We start from the raw sequence: 21,615 nt of genomic DNA, 5'->3' as shown, positions 1-21,615 counted from the left end.
ATCACGTAATAAATACGATTATTGATGGACGGTCGCCAGTGTTCGGAAATCGTCGTGAACAGCCAATTGTCTTTTTTTCCGAAGACCGATGTGCAATCATTATCGCCGGGTACTGTACTGAACTAATGAGCCAATATCGCAAGCAAGACTGTACGTCAAACGGATCTTATGTTACTAACGCCATCTAGCGATATTCCACCTACAAGAAAACTCTCCTACGGCTCTACCTACGTCTGACATCCAGTATCAGAATAGTCATAGTTATTTTGTTCGCCCAAGAGCGGACTTTGCCTTGTTTAGTTATATTTGACCTTAAAGTTAAAACTTTTCAAATAAAATATCATAGCGACATTGCATGGCCTGGCAAGGGATATCGTTGACACTAGTCTGAGAGCGTCACGATGTTTTCCTTTATATTCTGGTAAATTTCAAATCATATTTATCCTTCGTGTTGTTTATTTGTAATAAACCCACGGCCTGTATAAAAGGCCATTGGTGAAACCACTAGGCTACCATGGCCAAGGTCGCACTTTAACCACACACAATAAAGCACACTATGTGACTCCATAAAATCTCTACCACACTGCGTTTTTTAGGCACCTCAAGTCAAGTCAAAATATCTTTATTCAATTAAATCTAAAAGACGGTTTTTTGTGGGGATTATCTTAAAACTAATTTACGAACGAACCGTATACCGTATATGTGTATTAGTTTATTACTTATTAATTATCTTGGACGAACAGTATATTTTACAAACGCATCAGTTATATTTCTGTTCTTAGCACAACACTGTTTTTCATCAACATTTTCATAGGTCTATTTCCATTGCGAAGCACCTAAAAACTGGGCACAATAAAACTAATCTTTAATTGAACATCTATAATAGAAATAACAGCCCATTCACTAGAAAGCAGTACAGACGTTGCCGTCGAACTCGATATTCCCTCCGTAAGGCGGCGCGCGGTCCTCGTCGGTGAATAGTCTGTTCTCGCCGCGCCACGCGTTATAAAGTGTAGGTAAAAAATCACTGAACAATGGGCTACGCTGGGTACTACTATTTTCTCGGATCGTCTGTAAAAAAAAGCTTACATTATTTTTTGTTCCAACAAAGGTACTAAAATATTCTGAACATTCCTCCACATCCCACTAATATTATAAAATGTGAACTGATTTAGATGAAATTCGGTATACAGATAGTTTGAAGCCTGGGGAAGGGGCCCTTCTGAATGGCATAGTATAGTTTTATCGTGGAAAATTACATAGTTCCCGCGGGATAAATGAATTTTATGCGGACGGAGTGCGGGCCACAGTTAGTTTAGACAATTAATTGTTTGGAGAGTGATATATCTTTAATTCGTCCCAGCTTAAATTATGTCCCACTGATGGGCACAGGCGTCCTCTCAGAATGAGAGGGCTTGGGCCGTTGATCCCATGCGGGCCCAGTGAGGATTGAGACTTTACACGTCTACGTATCGTATTGCTTCGCAAGTTAGTTTAGGTTTCCTCAAGATGTTTATCCTTCACCACAAAGCTCATGGTAAATTACGAATGTATTCATCTTCAAATTTACTCGGTTTATTTTTGATTTCATTTTACCGATGAAACTAAAGTGTCCCTTATTTTCCTTGGTTTGGTTTTAAAAGTGAAGTAAATCACGCAACCACGTTTGCTTAGTCGTGGTTACAAGAGAAATTGTAACATTTGTATCAACCTCCATCTTGTCTCCTAAAGCGTCGTAGGTGGCGCCATCTAGTAGCTTTTAGCCGAACATTTTCGGTTCCTAGCTATCCAACAGTAACATACCTTAGTTTGCAACTATAAGTACCAACATAATAACATAGATGGCGTCACCGCCACTCCCGTGCTCAAGCCCAAAGACTCAATCAAGTTGTGAGACAGTCGAAAAACGCGTTTTTTTTTAAATCGAAGCTAGTTGACATCCATAAGCAACGCAGTATGACACACACAGCCCGGACTCTGTGTCAACCCAGAACTGTGTATACACTTGTAAAAAGACCAGTTGTAAGCATACCTTCTCTAGCCCCGAGTAGTCAGGGTCCTCCTGGCTCGACGGTATCCATATCTTGACATCCTTGTCGAGGCCGCTGCTCGCCAGCACCGGGCTGCGAGGGTGCGTCTCTATACAGTTCACCTGCAAAAGACAACATCACACTCATCACCACGGCTCGGAATTTTCGCGGCATTTTTGATCTGTCATAGTGACTTCACACTTATCGACTTCCGATATTCAATATCGATATATCGATACACACATGTTAAAAAATATTAAAAGTAGAGGTTTTATCGTTAAAGAGCGATCTCCACCAGTTAACTTTTGAGCAGTCAAAAATGAGAAATAGACAAATATACATTATGCAATTCAAACTGAATAGTCATCAGAGAAGGAAACACGACACTGATTAATTTATTTTCTTACAATTCAATAGAAATACATATATTATTCACACTCTCCTTCAGAAAAAGTCCTCCCTGACGAGAGGGAGCAAAGTGCAACTTTTCTAAGTGTTTTATTGCAAATGCCATTTTTTGAACTTGATAATTGTATAGCCACGCCATTTTCTATGCTGGTTGTTTTTTAATAACAATTAGATTTTTTTTTCTAAGTAACTATCTTAATGCTCGGTGTGAAAAGTTGTATGAGCTACTCGGGAGCAAAATTATTTTCATCTTGGGCGTTAACACTTGAAACCCTCATTTCGCTCAGGATTCTACAATAGAAATCGGCGTAAATACACCATTTTGCTTCCTTGCGCCACAAATAACTGTTATGAATGGCTCACCACTCCTCCATTATCCCCTTCCATCCACTGCACGATGGCTTCCGAGTCCTTATCCCAGATGTATATGTGGCCGCAGTCAGACCCGGAGACCACGTACTGGCTGCGAGGCCCGAAGAACGCCACCCCCTTGAAGGTGGCGCTGTTGCGGTGCCCGCTGTAACAGTGCGTGTAGCCGTTGGCGCCTCTGTCGGAACTGCTTCTGGAATTGGACATCATCCATCAATATTACTAACTAGAGTTTGGTCGCACGCGTAGTATTCGATCTGGTAGTTAAGTACAATTAAAATTCCGGAATTTTACAAAATTCCCGTGGGAAATCCCAAAATTTATATCGTGGTCTTCATTGAGGTTGTGTTAAGAACAACACTGTACAAAATTTCATGACTAAGCCCAGCTGTTGAAATTTCAAGTTTTTATCCCTATTCCGTGGGAATATCGGGATAAAAAGTAGCCTATGTGTTATTCTTGCGTACAGCTACCTACATACCAAATTTCATGACTCTAAGCCCAGCCGTTGTTATTTCGAGATTTTATCCCTATCCCGTGAGAATATCGGGATAAAAAGTATTCTATGTTTTAATCCAGGTTATAAACTAACTTTTTGCCAAATTTCATTCAAATCCGTTCAGCCGTTTCAGCGTGAAGAAGTAACAAACATACTCACTCACAAACTTTCACATTTATTATAATAATATATTAGTAGGATAGGATTTTATAAGGTTCTGTTAAAAATTAAATAAAAACCAGACTGCCTTAAACTCTTCACCGCCACAAATCAAATGAAGTGGCGTGCTCTGTACGCTTAGAAAAACCAGCGGCAAATCAACTTGTTTTAACCCGACGCAAAAGAGGTGTTATAATTTGACCGCTGTGTCTGTCTGTGTACCGTACCTCTTAAACGGGTGAACCGATTTGAATGCGGTTTTTTTATTACGTCTAGTATTACGTAGTAAATAAATAGGTATTTAAGTCATACACACCAACGACGACTGCCGAAGAATGAAAACAAAAAAATTAAGAATGTTCTAGTCTAGAATACTTACTTGTCATAGACGTCTCGTTTCGTATCGAACAGGTAGATATCTTCGTCGTTGTATGAGCCGAGGACCTCGCTGCCATCGTGGTTGAATATCGCGCACGTCAGATGCATCATGTTATATTTTGTACTTTTCGTTCCACCCTGAGAACAAACATTTGGTGCGGATCACGAATAAGTCGCAAAGCCAACAACCCTTAGGCACTTGTCCCACCGCCGACGATGAGCGAGAAGCGAGTAGAGCGAGTAACTAGAAACGAGTGGGCGAGCAGCGAGAAGCGAGTGTAGTTTTGTCGCTCGGCTGCAAGCGAGTGTTCGCGTGCGACGGGCGATTACTCACTTCACTCGACTCGCTCGTGCGGGGCGGCCGCCAAGCTGACATCGCTGAGCGAGTTTTATAGCTCTTGTCGCTGCGACAAAATATGTAAGAGCGAGTTCTCGCCGACAGTGTGAACAGCCAGCGATCAACTATTAATATATGTGTCTCTTTTACTCACACAGGATCTTATATCTTTTGTTCGTTTCTTGAGCGAGAAAATAGTCGATAGCCAATCGTTTCCTCGCTGGCTTGTGGTCGCTGGTTTTGTGAATAAGTATTTTATATTACTTGAAATTAATTATGGCAATTATGCGTTACGGGACAATGAATGTGTGTGTTTTGAGGCAGTTTTGTCTTTCGGAAAACTTTGTCCTCCCTTTTTTCCGAACAAAACGGGACTACGCAACACTGGTTGCTCAATATTTTTATGATACGGTTTTAAGGTGTATTAAATATAATTTTAATCTAACTTTTGTTTTCACGCCCGTAATAACAGACTTTGAAAGCCACACTTAAAAACCTCACGCAACAGTGGCGCCATCTAGAAAGACAAAAACGATAGCCCTCATTAAAAACGGTTCGGTCGCACGTGCAGCGTGCAATGACGGCCTCACGGTCCCACCGGAAGACCAGCGCCAGCTCTTGAGCCGGCATTATGCTGAGGTGGGTCCGTTTCGTGAACAGAAGTAACCTATACCTACACTGTTTTTTTTTTCTTTCTTTTATGTAATGAGGGCTATCGTTTTTTGTCTTTTTAGATGGTGCCACTGTTGCGTGAGGTTTTTAAGTGTGGCATTCAAAGTCTGTTATTACGGGCGAGAAAACAAAGATTAGATTAAAATCATATTTAATACACCTTAAAAACGTACCATAAAAATATCGAGCAACCACAGTGTTGCGTAGTCCCGTTTTGTTCGGAAAAAAAGGGAGGACAAAAGTTTTCGAGAGACAAAACTGTCTTAAAACACAGACATTCATTGCTCCTTATCGCATAATTGCCATAATTAATTTCAGGTAATGCAAAATATTCACAAAATTATTCTAATTATAAATAAACCCGCGTAGCTCACCCAAAAACTATGAGATTTGACATTTCAGAGACCTCACGCTACACTAGCGCCTCTAGCGGCGAATTCATACGCGATAGCCCTCATTATTCTGTCACTGTTCCGAATAAATGTATTTTCTTTCTTTCTTTCTATGTTGTATTATTTTTGTTTAATGATGAGGACTAATCCGAGTGCATCAAGTTCTCGTTCTTTGTTTCCGTTTTTTTTTGTTGACGGCTTAATCCAGTTACATCCATCGTGTTGTCACGTTGCAACCTTGCAACCACAATGGATGGAAAAAATAAAACATTACGTGCTTTTCTTATTTAATCAATTTATTAGTCTTCCATTTGTATTTGTTACTTTCTAATGTATCTTTCTATGTATAGTTTATAGAATATGTGTAAATAATTTTTCAGTATTAAAATAAGAAATTCCAGTAATAAAATAAGAAAATTAAAATTTCTCGACATACCTTCTCCATGTCGATAAATTCGTCATGATTGAGCCAATCGCAAGCAAGACCATAACGTCAAACAGACCTCACGACACTAACGCCATCTAGCGATGTTCCACCTGTTAAGTAGCCCTCATTACATGGAACAGGGAACCAGGGCATTTTCTTTTTAGTAATATTTTTATGTTCAAAATATTTTAATTCATTGTCACCTTACTAATGATTTAGTCTATGAGCTCATAACCCACAACTTGGATAAGACAGTTTTATAAACAAAATTTAAAAATTCATGAGTAATAAGTAGTCACTGTTTCTACTTCAGTTCAGTAATTAGTAATTAATGTAGAGCGACCACGTATCCATACCAACGGTGTCGATGATTAACATTTAAAGGAATATTTTCTAATCCTTCAGACTTTTTCTATGACAAATACTTTTATACATTGTGAATTATTTTCCTTACAAGGCTATGGATAATCTTCGGCATTTTAACGCACAAAAACACAAAATAACACTTTAAAATACGACGCGCAAACAACGTTGACTTTGACTTGACAGCAATAGACAGATGACATTTGAATTTAGTGTTACCAGTGCAAGAAATTAGTTCTATTGGTTTTCCGCAATATGGCGAGGTTTTTAATTTATAATTCTGGTCAGCCTTTAAGAATATCATTAAGTGCAATTAATTAAACAGTGACCTAAGAGACCGTATCATCATCATCATCCCAGCCTATATACGTCCACTGCTGGGCACAGCGTCCTCTCAGAACAAGAGGGCTTGGGCCATAGTTCCACGCGGTCCAGTGCGGATTGGGAACTTCACACACACCATTGAATTGCTTCGCAGGTTTGTTGCAGTTTTCCTCACGATGTTTTCCTTCACCGCAAAGCTCGTGGTAAATTTCAAATGTAAACTCCGCACATAAATTTCGAAAAACTCAGAGGTGCGAGCCGGGGTTTGAACCCACGACCCTCTGCTTGAGAGGCGATAGGTCAAACCACTAGGCCATCACGGCTTCAGAGACCGTATGTAGGCTAATTATTAATATTTTCAACTCCAGTTCACTGATTATAAATCACCGTGTATATTATTATTTTACTATTGGAATTTCCCACGGGAATTCGGTGAACTCCCGGTGCTTCAATTCGCAGTTGAACTGTACCTTTTCTTTTACGCGTGCAAAGCCGGAGGTTAAAGCCAGTACAAAGTAAAAGACTAGGACTCAAAGGTCGTGGTCAAGGCTGCTAAAAGATAAGCTACCAAGCTAAACAAACAACCAACTATCATTCATTTATTTATCTTCGACTAACCTTTAGCCGCGCGGGTTCGCACGCGTAAATAATTAGTCCTAGCAATTGAATTTAAATTCAGGGATTTAACGAAAAATCTTGGAGGTTTTACCAAAAATTACATCGTGAATTTCACTAGCGCTGGATAAGAAAATTCGCGCCGAATTTCACGTCTTTAATCCTAGCGGTTAAATTTTTCTCTCTAATCTAATCGGGAATCGGATTCGGATCTAATCTCGTGCAGCCTGGCGTAATATACAGGATGTAACATTCATATCGGTCAGTATGGGAAAGTCTGAAACTATTTAGACATACGAATTCTGGCTTAGGAACCATGTCTTCGATTAATAAGAGAAAAACTGCATTTCATAATTTACAAAAAAAAAAAACTTACTCTGTTCGGGAATCGAACTCTGTAATTTTGAAAAATAAAACATACATTATTGTTACTATGAACTATGATATCTAGAATGAATAAAATGCATTGTATTTCATATTCTTTAATAATGTAATTTTTTTTTTCAAAGATCCGGGTTGATTCCCGGCTGAGTACAAGTTTTGAAAAATGTATGAATGCAGTCTTTCTTGTTGTTAAAATCGATGACATGGTTCCTAAGGACGGATCTTCGTATGTATTATAGTTTCAGACTTTCCCATACTGACCGATAATGAATGTTACACGTCACACCCTGTATATATGACATTAAAAAAAATTTGAACTTACTTGATTGACGTTCGGTTCAAATTGACCAGAAATTTTACGTCGGGCCTCAGGAGACTAAATATTATCAACTCACCGTGGAGTCATTGAACGACGCAGGGCAGTATAGGGCGACGGGCGCGGAGGGCTGCCGCGCGTCGAACACGCGCACGAAGCGGTCCCGGCCCGCCACGCACAGCAGCCGCGGCTCCAGCGGGTGCCCCGACACGCTGTACAGCGGGATCACGGAGCCCGACTGCTTCACCTGGAACAGTCTGCGCCCAACGGGGAACGTCACTGACATTAATTCGTACGGCCTTGTTTTATGGGCATCTGCTGCAGACATTGAGTCAATTCCATCAGGAGACCCACTTGCTCGTTTGCCATCCAGTCAAATAAAAAATAAATAAATATTTTTATCTTACAAAAGAGAGCAATTAGAGCACTTTATAATTTGAAAAACGCGTGAATCTTTAAAACCTTTTATAAGGAAACAGGTATCCTAACCCAGCCGTCGCTTTATGTTTTTGAAATAATCATGTATGTTAGGAATAACATATGTAATTTTCCCACTAACGTCGATGAGCCGAAGGCTACTAGAAACACAGGGAAGCTTAAAGTTCCATCTTACAGACTGGCTAAAACCAAAAAGTAGTGTCTGGGAAATTGCATACGTTTTTATAATAAAATTCCAAAAAATATTGCAAATGAAACGGATACAAAATTCTAATCTATTTCAAAGGCGTATTATAAAGTTAATGATTAATTCTGATTAATTCTGATCCGCATTAGCGACCCCTTCAAATAGCGAACCTACTGTGTTAAAAATAAAGTTGTGTTAAGTACTTGGGATGTATAGATATCATCATCATCATCCCAGCCTATATACGTCCCACTGCTGGGCACAGGCCTCCTCTCAGAACAAGAGGGCTTGGGCTATAGTTCCCACGCGGGATAGATATCATTTAATGATATTGTAAATCTGTTTAAAAAAAATACCTCGTTTATTTTCTTGCCGGATTCTTCTCAGCAGAGGTTTTTCCGAACCGGTGGTAGTTTTTTTTATTGACATTCATAAGTACTTGTTATAGCCTAAACTGAATAAAGATATTTTGACTTTGACTTTGACATGATGAGAACCAGTACAGTCTAGTTAGCACATTCAGCCCCGGCAACCATCCACGAACTTCTTGCGCAGCCACACGCAGTCTCTCGACGCTCGCGCGCTCGTTTCCAGCGTATCAGGTCACGTGACATATAGCGACAAGCTTTATCGCTGGGAAAAAAAACCTCTTCGATTTCGGCAAACACTGTTATTTTTTTTTCATTCACTCCAATTTCTTTTATTTGTACCACTGACATGACTGCCACTAAATGAGATTAAGATATCAGCTTTTAAGGCCAAGATCATTCCTGCAAGCAGCCATCTCGTCGCTGCTGCTCGACACGGCGACCTTACGCTACTTTTTCGAGTCGCGGGAAATTCAAAATAGGGTCACGTGACCAGATTTATCGCTGCAAACGAGCGACGAGCGACTGCATGTGGCCTCACCTTTACGCTATGGCTATGCCTACGCATATTCCACAGCAGTCACTTGTATGCCTGTGACACGTATACGCGTCACAGACGTAATACATTCCGGTGCCAGTGACACAACGTCTGTGACTTTTTAGTTCTTACTATGCCAGTGACACGCATGTCGTGTCAAAATAATTCGTAAATCCTAAAGGCTGGCATAGCGTAAGGGCTTAGCGGAAAGTTGCCGGAGCCGAATCTGACGATCGACTAAGCTTCTAACGCAATTCTAACCTAAACTATGTTTTTTCAAGTTTCCAACACGCACAGGAACCAGTTGCATTTTATACAAGCTACTTTTTAGACGTCCCGAGGCAGTTCTCTAAATCAGCGTATTATAGTTTTGCAGATGGTAGGACCTTGTGCAAGGTCCGCCCGGATTGCTACCACCATCTTGCTCGCTAATCCTGCCGTGAAGCAGCAGTTGAGGTATCCCATCTTAGGCCTCTAGGTTGGCAACGCAACTGCAATACCCCTGGTGTTGCAGATGTTTATGGGCGGTGGTGATCTCTTACCATCAGGAGACCTGCTTGCTCGCTTGCCATCCAGTCGAATAAAAATAAAAAAGTACCTATTGGCCTGTTCCCTCCGGACGTCACACTGCATGACCTGCCCGTCTTCCCCGGCGGACACCACGACATGCGGCTCTGCGGCGCACACGTGCAGCTTGTGGGCCGCCCGCCCGTGCGCCGCCAGCCGCCGCCGGGACACCGTCGCGCCGCCGCTGGGCGGGCACTGGAGCAGCCGGACCTGGGGACATAGCTATGTTAGACAAAGAAACAAGACAAAAGAATGAGCTTGATCCGCCTCTAAAAAATAAAATTTAGTACTTACCCTTCATCATCCCAGCCTATATACGTCCCACTGCTGGGCACAGGCCTCCTCTCAGAACAAGAGGGCTTGGGCCATAGTTCCCACGCGGGCCCAGTGCGGATTGGGAACTTCACACGCACCATTGAATTTCTTCGCAGGTTTGTGCAGGTTTCCTCACGATGTTTTCCTTCACCGCAAAGCTCGTGGTAAATTTCAAATGTAACTCCGCACATGAATTTCGAAAAACTCAGAGGTGCGAGCCGGGGTTTGAACCCACGACCCTCTGTTTGAGAGGCGATAGGTCAAACCACTAGGCCACCACGGCTTCTTACCCTTAGTATGGCGTAAATATTGCATCATGGTCGTGAATTTTTTAATGGTAAGAAAACTAGACGATTAGTATCAATCAGCTATACACCTTACATTTTAAAATATGTAAAACCAAGAAAATACCTAATAACGCGCGCGTTTTGTCTGACCAACCTATCTTGAGCCATCGCACTTCCATTTATATTTGACGACCAGATGGCCTAGTGGTTAGAGAACCTGACTACGAAGCTTGAGGTCCCGGGTTCGATTCCCGTGTCGGGGCAGATATTTGTATGAAAAATACGAATGTTTGTTCTCGGGTCTTGGGTGTTTACTATGTATTTAAGTATGTATCTATCTATATAATTACATTTATCCGTTGCTTAGTACCCATAACACAAGCTTTGCTAAGCTTACTTTGGGACTAGGTCAATTGGTGTGAATTGGGCGGTGATATTTATTTATTTATTTATTTGTTGTTTACTACCTCTTATTTGTTACTACCTGCTCGTCCCAGCGTCGTAATGAACAAAATAAAACTAATTAAAACTAAATCTTCTTACTTACTAACTAAATTTTTATACAAAGATTTGAACCCAATTTTTAATTTATTTAAAAAAAAAATCAAACGTCGTCCTTCAGTGGTCAATACGATGAATCTTTGTTGTACACCACAATTATAAACGATACAGAAAATAGGTACTCGGAGAGAAAATGACAACGTAAGCAATAGGCAGCCTCGATCACAAGTCAACCATATTTTCATACATTCTGCGGGGTCCTTTGGCTATTTTACCTGTCCGTCCCTGGCACAAGTGACGATGTTGAGCTGACTCCTGGCGTTCAGGTACAGGAACTTGCTCTGGAAGACGTTGGACTTGTGGCCGGTCTTGATGGTCTGCAGCACGCGCTGGCGCGCCCAGTCCCACACCACCACGTTAGTGTCGTCCGACCCGGAAGCTAACAGTTGCCCTGCGAATACCATATTCTGTGTTGGATGACACTCTTTACCGGCCCGGATAACACCGACATGGAAATAACGGCCCTGTTTTTTGTGTACACGCCCATAGAAACTGACAGGAGCTTCTATGGGCGTGTACACGAAAAACAGGGTCGGTATTTCCATCCCGGTATTATCCGGCCCGGGAAAGACTGTCACCCTTCTGTGTTCAGTTAAAGGATAAGTGATAGTACAAGTACAGAAGCTTCTCTTCCTTACAAAAGCGACGTTTAGGCATAAGAATCGTGCCTACTTTATGCTTCTCTGTCTATTACATAACTCGTGTTCACTCGCACGCGGCACGTGTAGTGCTAGGGTTGCTACGCCCGGAATACACTAGTGAACGTTACAAATGTTCTATCTGATACATTTTTCTTAACAATTTTCATAACAAAACGGACACATTCATACAATATTTTTGGGGACACACCTGGAGACGCTGTTTTTCCAGCTCGGAATCATGGACTGAGTCTAGCTCCCAAATTTTGTTGATATCGGATAGATAAACTCAGGGTACGACGGTAGATAGAAATGCCCATATCTTACATACCTTCAGGATGAAAATTGATGGAGTTAACGCATCCCTTGTGTTTGTTGAGGTGGTGCAGTTTCTTTAACCTGTAGACGGAATGCAGCGACCCGTAGAATTTCTGTTCGAACATCACGTCGTCCTTCCGGGCTTTGCCACATGGGTACGTCAGACCCATCTCTCTATTCAATACCTCTGGAAAGTATAAAATCAGCATTTACTTACTAGTAGCTCTGTACACTAGGGGGCTATTCTGAAATTCAAAATTCGAAGTTCGTATTACTCCTTCTTACTCTCCTAATTAATTGCTATTACCATGAGAGGGATATAACACGATACGAAGTTCTTTTTTGGAACTTCCGTAGTATGAGGCCTGTAGAACTTGCGTGCCTATCATTTTAACCCCCGACGCAAAAAGAGGGGTGTTATAAGTTTGAAGCAATTGTCTGTCTGTCTGTCGCATCGTAGCTCTCACATGGGTGGACCGATTTCAATGCGGTTTTTTTTTACGTGAAACCTAGTTTAGCCTAGTTAGCCATGTTTCATGAAAATTGGTTCAGACGTTTTTGAGATATTTATTATTATTAAACAGCCAATGTTTAGAGAAGATAAAAATTTAAATTATAGTGTTTTAGGAACAATCGTTATGTCTGTCTCTTCCTGACACGATTTTCTCTATAAATAAATATCATGGGACACTTGACACCAATTGACCTAGTCCCAAACTAAGCAAAGCTTGTACTATGGATACTAGGCAACGGATAAACATACTTATGTAGATAAATACATATTAAACATCCAAGACCCGAGAACAAACATTCGTATTATTCATACAAATATCTGCCCCGGCCGGGAATCGAACCCGGGACCTCAAGCTTCATAGTCAGGTTGTCTAACCACTTGGCCATCTGGTCGTCCATACATACAGAAAGTATGGCGCTACTCTTTCTCCGTCTAGACTCTAGCCTTGAATGTCAAACCTTTGTAACTCTGTAATATGTAAGGAAGGGTAACTTACATGCATTACCAAGCTGATTTGTAATAAAAAAAGTCAAATAAGGTGACTCGGGGCTATTGTAGCTGGGGGGATATTGTATCTGAGCCGTCATGGCGTCCTTACGACGTCATGTTCTCCTCGGCCATTTTACGTTGTGTTCGCCAGAAGACTGTCTTCACACAACACACATGAACATGGCGTCGTAAGGCAAATACCGTATTGGTAACACGCTTGGAACGGTTAGACAAAAGGGTTTAAAACCTCCTGAGTCCTGACATTTTTCAACAAACTTAGCGTTTAAGACCTAGACGTGGTTGACCTGCTTTGTTATTTCGGACTTTCATTCAAAATTCTTAGAATTCTTTATTCAATTAACAATTTGTACTTTATAAAGTACATTCGGCCGTTATTCTTAGTGTTTATTGTTCCTTTATAAAGTACGCGAGGACTTAGGTTGAATTCCGTCGATCACACCCGAAAAATATTTTCATTTAGAAAAAAAACAGCTCACCTCTCATTATAGCATAGCTATGTTTTGGCCTAATTTTGGACATAACACTGGCCGTCTTAGCCTTATCCTCGGTGTCCAGGTTGGTCCTCGTCCAGAGTGTCCCATCATCACTGTCCGTGTCATCTGAATTGACCAGGTTTATTTCATTGCCGGAATAGGTGTCGTTGCTTGAGGAACTGCGGTCGCTATTGCTGTTCGACCTGAGGGGGAAAAGATAAAGGGTGAGTAAAATGAGTGACAGATTAAGGAAAGTTTTTGTTAAAATAAAGTTTATATAAACAATTAAAAAAGTTCTGTTCTTATTTTAAGTAGATAGTCGGATTCATATTTTTTAAACTTGCGTGACGCCCTATCAGACCCTGGTTCGAGGTTAAAGTTCACCCTAAGACAATACACAAGCCCAAGCACGGCTAGGTTTCGTGTTATGTCTTGAAGTTTCAGTGCCTAGCTCAAATTCTAATCATTTATAAAATTAATAGGCCGCAATGGGCACTTTTACACGTCTTTTTAGGGTTCCGTAGCCAAAATGGCAAAAACGGAACCCTTATACTTTCGCCATGTCTGTCTGTCTGTCTCTCCGTCCGCGGCTTTGCTCAGGGACTATCAATGCTAGAAAGCTGTAATTTTGCACGAATATATATGTAAACTATGCCGACAAACTGGTAGGTATAATAAAAAAATTCAAAAACAATTTTTTTAGAGTACCTCCCATAGCCGTAAAGTGGGGGTGATTTTTTTTTTCTCATACAACCTTGTAGTGTGGGTTATCGTTGGATAGGTCTATTAAAACCATTAGAGCTTGCTAAAACGATTTTTCAATTCAGTGATTTGTTTGCAAAATATTCAACTTTAAAGTGCAAATTTTCATTAAAATCGAACGTCCCCCGCCCTCTAAAATCTAAACCGGTGGGTGGAAAAATTTGAAAAAATTCAGGATGGTAGTAAGTATATCAAACTTACAAGGAAAACTATAACGGTTAAGTTTTCTTGAGAATTATTATTAGTTTAAAAGTAAATAGCAGCCTAAGGTATAAAAAATACCTAAACTTGGAATATTCCGTACAAAATACGAAATCCTTAGAAAAATATTACTTAATTTTTTCGTAATGGCTACTGAACCCTATTTCGGGCGTGTCCGACACGCTCTTGGCCGGTTTTTTTTTAAACTACCAGCGCTTTCGGAAAGACCATCATTGCCAAGAAGAATGCGCCGCAAGAAACTTGGCAGAAAGTCACTTTTTCAAAATAAAATAATTACAATGTTTTAAACTTTCGCGATTCTCACTCATAGTCAAAATACCATATACGAGTCTACTCGTGACCACGGCAACTGTAACGTTGCCGAAACGTCGATGTAAATATTACTTGTGTAAAAATAGCGTGATAAGTCCCGTATATGGTATTTTGCAAATAATTACAAATAAAATACTTAAAAGCTAGTTTAAAATTAAAGAAAAAATACATGAAAAAAACAATAATAATATAGGGATGTATGGGGTCCCTTAGTTACAAAACTAAAACTAAACATGCAACTATATCTACGTTCAGTGGAAGTGTAGATTGCTTCCACTGTCATAAATTAAAAAAAAAATTTGATTCTGAAATATACATTTTAGGTCAAGTAACCATTAAGCTTTTCCAGCTCCATTAAAACATTACGTAAAGAAAGACCTAAGTCCTACACGTACACATACAACTCTGTTGGGTAGGGCAACTGCACTGTCACGCTAAACAGAAGAGTATTTGAGAGTAAATTACTAGGCAAGCGTGCTCCATCGTAGGCCTCATCCTCGTTTTCCATCAGGCGTGATTGTGGCCAAACGCAAGCCTATACTGTATAAAAAAAAATCGGCCTAGCCAGCCATATCCAGAGCTCATAATAGATCATTCATAGAATAGTTTTTTTTAAAGGTTGCTGTCGATACCAGATTATTGTATTGGCATCAGAACTACACATAAGTGCTAAGTTTCAAATACAATTAAGTAGGTCACAATCGACTTCCAAGATTTGATTACATTTATTATTTAGTCACAGGCCAAGCTAGACAAGAGCAGCGTAGGACGTCCAACAACAAGATGGACGGACGACCTGGTTCACGCGGGTTCACCGTGGATGCAGGCCGTTTCCAACCGAAGCAATTGGAGGTCTATGGGGGAGGCCTATGTCCATCAGACGTCCTACAGGTGATATGATGATGATGGATGAATGATTATGAGTTAATAACAAGAGCGTGTTAAAAATAAATATTAAAACCAGACCAGCATTTATGTCAACTATACATTTTAACAAAGAGTAGAATATAGGTGGAAAAAAGAATTAAAAAAGGGGCCAAGTGCGAGTCGGACTCGCCCGTGAAGGGTTCCGTAGCAGCAAGTAACATAATATAAAAGTTTCCTTTACTTTACGATTTATGACTTATTAAAAAAAATCTAGGTACTTACTAGATCTCGTTCAAACCAGTTTTCGCGGGAAGTTTGCATGGTAATGTATAGGTAGAGCCATTCACAATGACGCGTGCCGTGGTTCTTATTACAATGTCATTAGTCTAATTTTGACAAAACCACGCGTCTTCGTGGGTGGCACTAGGTATACATCATATATTTTTTTTTAGTTTTATCATTCTCTTATTTTAGAAGTTACAGGGGGGGGGACACACATTTTACCGCTTTGGAAGGGTCTCTCGCGCAAATTATTTAGTTAAGAAAAAAAAATATTAGAAACCTCAATATCATTTTTGAAGACCTATCCATAGGATACCCCACACATACCTATGGGTTTTATGAAAAAAAATTTTTTGAAACAGTTCTAATTATGGGGAACCCCCTAAATTTATTGTTTTGATCCTATATTTGCGTGAAAATCTTAATGCGGTTCACAGAATACATCTACATACCAATTTTTAACAGTATAGTTTAATAGTTTCGGAAAGAAGTGGCTGTGACATACGGACGGACAGACAGACAGACAGACATGACGAATCCATAAGGGTTCTGTTTTTTCCATTTGGCTACGGAACCCTAAAAAAACGTACATAATTGTTGTCATGTTCCGCATTTTACGTCATCTCATCATGATCATTACTATGTAAATTATTAAATGCGTCGACAAACTATAAAATAAGATTCTGAAATCTATAGATTTCTTTGCAGGTTGGACTTTGATCAGATCATTCACTTGATATCTTGTATCATTTTGACTTATCATTAATTGCCAATGATGGGTCTATATTTATTTGAATAACCTGTTATTTTATGAATGTTTTAAATGGTCCTTGTGATATTCTATTCTACAAGCTTCTATTTAACTTGCAATGTATACATAATCTTGCAAGTTAAATTTGACCCACTTCCAGTAGTCGGATTGACTTGAAATTTGGCATACATATGTAAATCTGGTGACAATACAATAATCTGGCAGTTACACCCCGGTAGTCCGGCCAAGATCGTTTCCATAGGACGGAGCTCGTCAATGGTATGTTTGTACCTATTAAAAGTGTATTTTTTAACGACAAACTTGTTTTACTTATAAGCATGCTATTCCCATTTCTAGGAAGAAGACAGTAGTCTTCCCACCACTTTGCCTTTGCCGAAATCCCATCCATCCATCTCCAGTCCAGGTTTTGCAGGTGGTAGGACCTTGTGCAAGGTCCGCCCGGATTGCTACCACCATCTTGCTCGCTAATCCTGCCGTGAAGCAGTAGTGCTTGCACTGTTGTGTTTCGGCGTGGAGAGTGAGACAGCCGGTGAAATTACTGGCACGTGAGGTATCCCATCTTAGACCTCTAGGTTGGCAACGCGTCTGCAATACCCCTGGTGTTGCAGATGTTTATGGGCGGTGGTGATCTCTTACCATCAGGAGCCCCACTTGCTCGTTTGCCATCCAGTCGAATAAAAAAAAAAAAGAAAAAAAGTCCATTTATGTGTATCATACAATAATATTATAAATGAGAAAGATTTAATCACGCAATAACGGCTCGACGGATTTGAATGAAATTTAGATACCTAGATGAATAAATGAATTTGTGTTCTAAATCTGGATTAACACATGAGGTATTAATATCCTGAAGAAATGCATACCTAGTTCCCGCAAGATATATTTTTTTTTAAGAAAAGGATTTTCGGATTACAGGATAGGATTTTATCCGCGCCTCTTCTGTCTCTACGCGCAGCGTCGCGCCAACTAGAGTCTCGTTACTAGACCACCGGGAAATCCGACCAATCAGCCCAAAATCGTAAGGGTCTCCCCAAACCTACTCTTTCGGATCGAAACGACGTTTACCGACGAAAAGACGTCTTTTTCGCTCTTATTGCATTTACCCGTGTGGTGTCGGGGGCTGTCGCTAGCGGGGGCTAGCAACCTGTCACTATTGTACCGTTTTTTTCAAACTTAAAACCTAAAATTGCTAAAAGTGGCTCCGAAGCGGTAACGTTTCGTGTGCTCTGCCTACCCCATTTGGGAATACAGGCGTGGTTTGTGTGTGTTGTGTGTATTGCATAGACATAAAGCGTATTTTGGTCGGCTTAAGACGATTCCGCGTATTTGATGTGGGGAGATTCTAATTTCTAACGTCTCCTATGATGATCAATGGATGGATTCCCGACAATCTGACATATGAGGCGCTTAACTTCAAACTCAGATAAATCGCCTCTAACCGTTTCATTATTTCGGTGGTTTTATATTAATTTGGTGATTAGAAAGGCAGTATTTTTTATTATGGCTATAGAATTAAATAAAGCGATCCTGTTCGGCAAATTCAGCATTAAAACCATCCATTCTTTACAAAAAATAAAACGTTGATTGGATTTATTTACATTCATTTAATATTTATAATCTATTGCAATTTATCTATCTTTCAAAAAAACTCAATGTGGATTTGAATAATTTTAATTTAACAGACCTGATTCGGATTCTGGATACAGATTTAAAAAAACTGTCAAAAAAAAAGAAAAAAAAAAACTTCTTTCGCTGATTGGCTTGGATTTATCTGATTTTGATAAAATATTATGATTTTAACTGTACTTTTGAGCTTGAGATTGCATTGAACTAGCCTAGCATATTGCAAGTAAGAAATAAATCATCATCAGCCCATTAGTATACAGCAAAAACAAATAATATTAGTAAAATATATTGTCACACCATGCTACTATTTCATAATATTGTGTATAATCTGAAATATCTGTGTTAATGAAGAACCTATTAAAGGTGAAGTAATTATTGATAAAAGATACGAATTTATTGAAGTGCCAGATTATAATATGAAAATGATGAGTCATGGTGTCTATATTTTACTAGCTTTTGCCCGCGGCTCTGCCCGTGTGGTATTTGGTTATCGCGCGCTGTTCCCTCGGGAACTGTGCATTTTTCCGGGATAAAAAGTAGCCTATGTCAGTGTCGGGCCCATAAACTATCTCTATGCCAAAAAATCACGTCGATCCGTCGCTCCATTACGGCGCTACATTATTGTTTGCCATCCAGTCGAATAAAATAAAATAAAAAACTCCATTTTACCAATGGACATCTAGACGAGGGGAGCGTCTTCACCCTTATAGATAGATACACCTTTGCCTCATCTGCACTTTTCATCAGGTGAGATGGAGTCAATCATGGATCAGTTTTATGTAAAAAAAAAACAGATAAATATGTTCTGGGGCAGTCATAGTAAATTTTGTTGCAACAGTTACAACTTTTCAAAAAGTTTCTATCTTTACACATATTTTTAACCCCTAATGCAAAAAGAGGGGTGTTATAAGTTTGACCGCTATGTGTGTCTGTATGTCTGTCTGTGGCGCTGTAGCTCTTAAACAGGTGGACCAATTTGAATTCCGTTTTTTTTTTTATTTGAAAGCAGGATTTCTAGCGATGGTTCTTAGACATGTTTTAACGGCTGAACCGATTTTGAGATATTAAATTTTGAAGTGACAAAGTCAGGGGTTTTCAAACTTTTTCTTGGTTAGGTTAGGTTATTATATAGATGAGTATGATATTTTACGGGAGGTCATGACTTCTGTAGCCAGCCACTACCATCATACACTACTGCAGTCGGGAATCATTGACAGTATTGGTTGCTAACCTAAGTCTTGCCACAAGGAAAAACATGTTAACTAACTTGTTAGGCCACTTGATTATTGATAATAGTAAATAACCAATCATTGCTGTATTATTTAAACTTTCAAAACAGATTTTTATCTCTTCGTTTTATAACCCAGTCGTTTATCTCAGCTAAGGTTAATCAATCGCTAGTTCACATCAATCCACCCTCCGTATATTGCTGTTCTTTAATATTACCAAGGTTAAAGCTAAAATTAGAATGCTTGACCTTTTGACCAACAATTAAAATTGATATGCCTTATTACTTAGCACTAATGAACAACAAAAATGATACTCACGGACTCCTCGATCCATCTGAAAATGTGACCAACCTATCCAAGTCTACACTGTCATCAGAATCATTGGACCTTCTAGACAACGGAGGGCTTTCAGCCTCTGAGAAATCATCAGAATCTCTCAAAGAATTATCGCTATTAGAGTCTCTGTCTGGCGTCTTTCTTTTCCTATAACACCTGCTCAGTCGCGGGCGACGTATGTTCAGAACAATCCCATGGATACTGCTCGAAGCAGCGGCGTTTACGAGCACATTTGAAGGGCCTTCCAAGGGTTCCGGGGCCTTCTCCTCGCTGCTAGTGCTCTCAGACTTGTCTGCAGACACTCCACTGTCTACATTCTCATCTTTAATCACCTTACTCGACGATGCTAAAGAAAATAAATACGTAGTTAGCATGACATTTGGATTGACGTTGCGTGTTGAATTATGCTATGTTTTGTCACCTGATCCGTTTGAACTCTCCTGAGAACTCCCATCGTTCAATTTCAGCTTCTTTCCACCCATAATAGGGCTAAGAGGAAATTCCTTAACTTCGTCATCGCTCGAAGAATTATCATCCATAGTAGTTACGATAGCAGACTAGGGACAATGGACACAAGAAATTAACTAAAATTAATCTGCATGATACTTTGAAAGTGAAATAAAAATATAATTCTACATTACTGTGAAAAACAGGAGCAATGGAGGATGTTATTTTTTTCTGATTTTTCTGACTGACAGACGATCGGTCGGACGAACAAGCACGGTGTTTGCTTTTTTTTGACGTCAACACAAGAACGTTTTCCAAATTTAACCACAAACAGGTTTTATCTGTGGTAATTAAGTGGAAGTTCAGCTAGTGTAGCTGTTACTTAAAAATATTTGATTCTGAACGCATTCCTTTTTTTTTTTACATAGCATTTAACAATTTAACAGTGTTACAAGACTTATAAGAATTCCTTAAATTTGGGTTTTAATCGGAAAGTTATTTTTTTTATCCGAAACCGAATTCATCGTACATCGTAGTTCTAGTTGTTTTCTATGTAACATGTGTGGTGGACGGTGGTAAGCGAGCGAGATACGTTTGTTGCCCACTATTTTTTTTTTCCATATTTTTTGACTTGTGCCTCATGCTAGCCGCTGCTAATGTTTTATTAATTTTCACCAATTGCGTGAACATAATTATTAGTGATGATCATTATCAACGTGCACTTTTCGTAGCAAAGGGTATGGTTGGCAGAAAAAATAAATACATTTCAATATTCACTTTTTTCTTAACTATAAAATAAGTACTTTACCTTCTTTGGTTTACATTTCTAGTATATATTGAAAAGAATATACGTCAAATGACACTAATTTATGTCATATTTGAAAATCTAATTACACTACGCGAAGTGTTTATTTTAATCTAAATAATCCAATGCACATCGCATCTAGATACTCTAGAGTTGATATTCAAGTGGAGTCCTATTAAAGTGCACGTATGATCTCAGTATTTACATTCACATTATGAATTTGACACAAAACCCGGATTTTATAACGACGGATGAAGGCACGCGATGTACTATTTGCAATGTACTTTTTAAATCCGTCGTTATAAAATCTGACAGAATTGTCAAATTATGAGATTTATATTATATATCTCATAATTTGTGAAATAATAATATGTTAGTTTAAATACTTGTGTATTTGTTTTTTTGTCAACTATACTTTCCTACACAAGTGCACGTTGATAAGAATCACTAATAATTATAAACTGTCTAAGTGAACTCTGGTCGCATAGAGTATTGTAGGCTAGAGAATTAAGTGAGTTAAACCATAGTAAAATAGGAGAAGTAAGTTCACTATAAACAAAAGTACATC

At 39.4% G+C, this 21,615-nt stretch overlaps 1 protein-coding gene across 1 annotated transcript; it reads right to left on the bottom strand.

The window, feature by feature from the left end:
- Positions 1-699: 699 nt before the first annotated feature.
- On the bottom strand, positions 700-20,546 carry LOC141432238 (DDB1- and CUL4-associated factor 8). Its single transcript, XM_074093770.1, has 12 exons — positions 20,437-20,546; positions 20,217-20,352; positions 19,778-20,141; positions 13,391-13,590; positions 11,904-12,077; positions 11,150-11,325; positions 9,803-9,981; positions 7,753-7,930; positions 3,845-3,981; positions 2,802-3,000; positions 2,033-2,152; positions 700-1,071 (listed from the first exon to the last, which is right to left on the bottom strand). The coding sequence occupies exons 2-12, from the start codon at positions 20,332-20,334 to the stop codon at positions 904-906; spliced, it is 2,013 nt and encodes a 670-aa protein (XP_073949871.1). The 5' UTR covers positions 20,335-20,352; positions 20,437-20,546; the 3' UTR covers positions 700-903.
- Positions 20,547-21,615: the final 1,069 nt, after the last annotated feature.

This window comes from Choristoneura fumiferana, chromosome 10, assembly GCF_025370935.1.
Source record: "Choristoneura fumiferana chromosome 10, NRCan_CFum_1, whole genome shotgun sequence".
NCBI lineage: Eukaryota > Metazoa > Arthropoda > Insecta > Lepidoptera > Tortricidae > Choristoneura > Choristoneura fumiferana.
The sequence above is the reverse complement of the archived record's forward strand: the minus strand, read 5'-3'. Positions and strand labels throughout refer to the sequence as shown.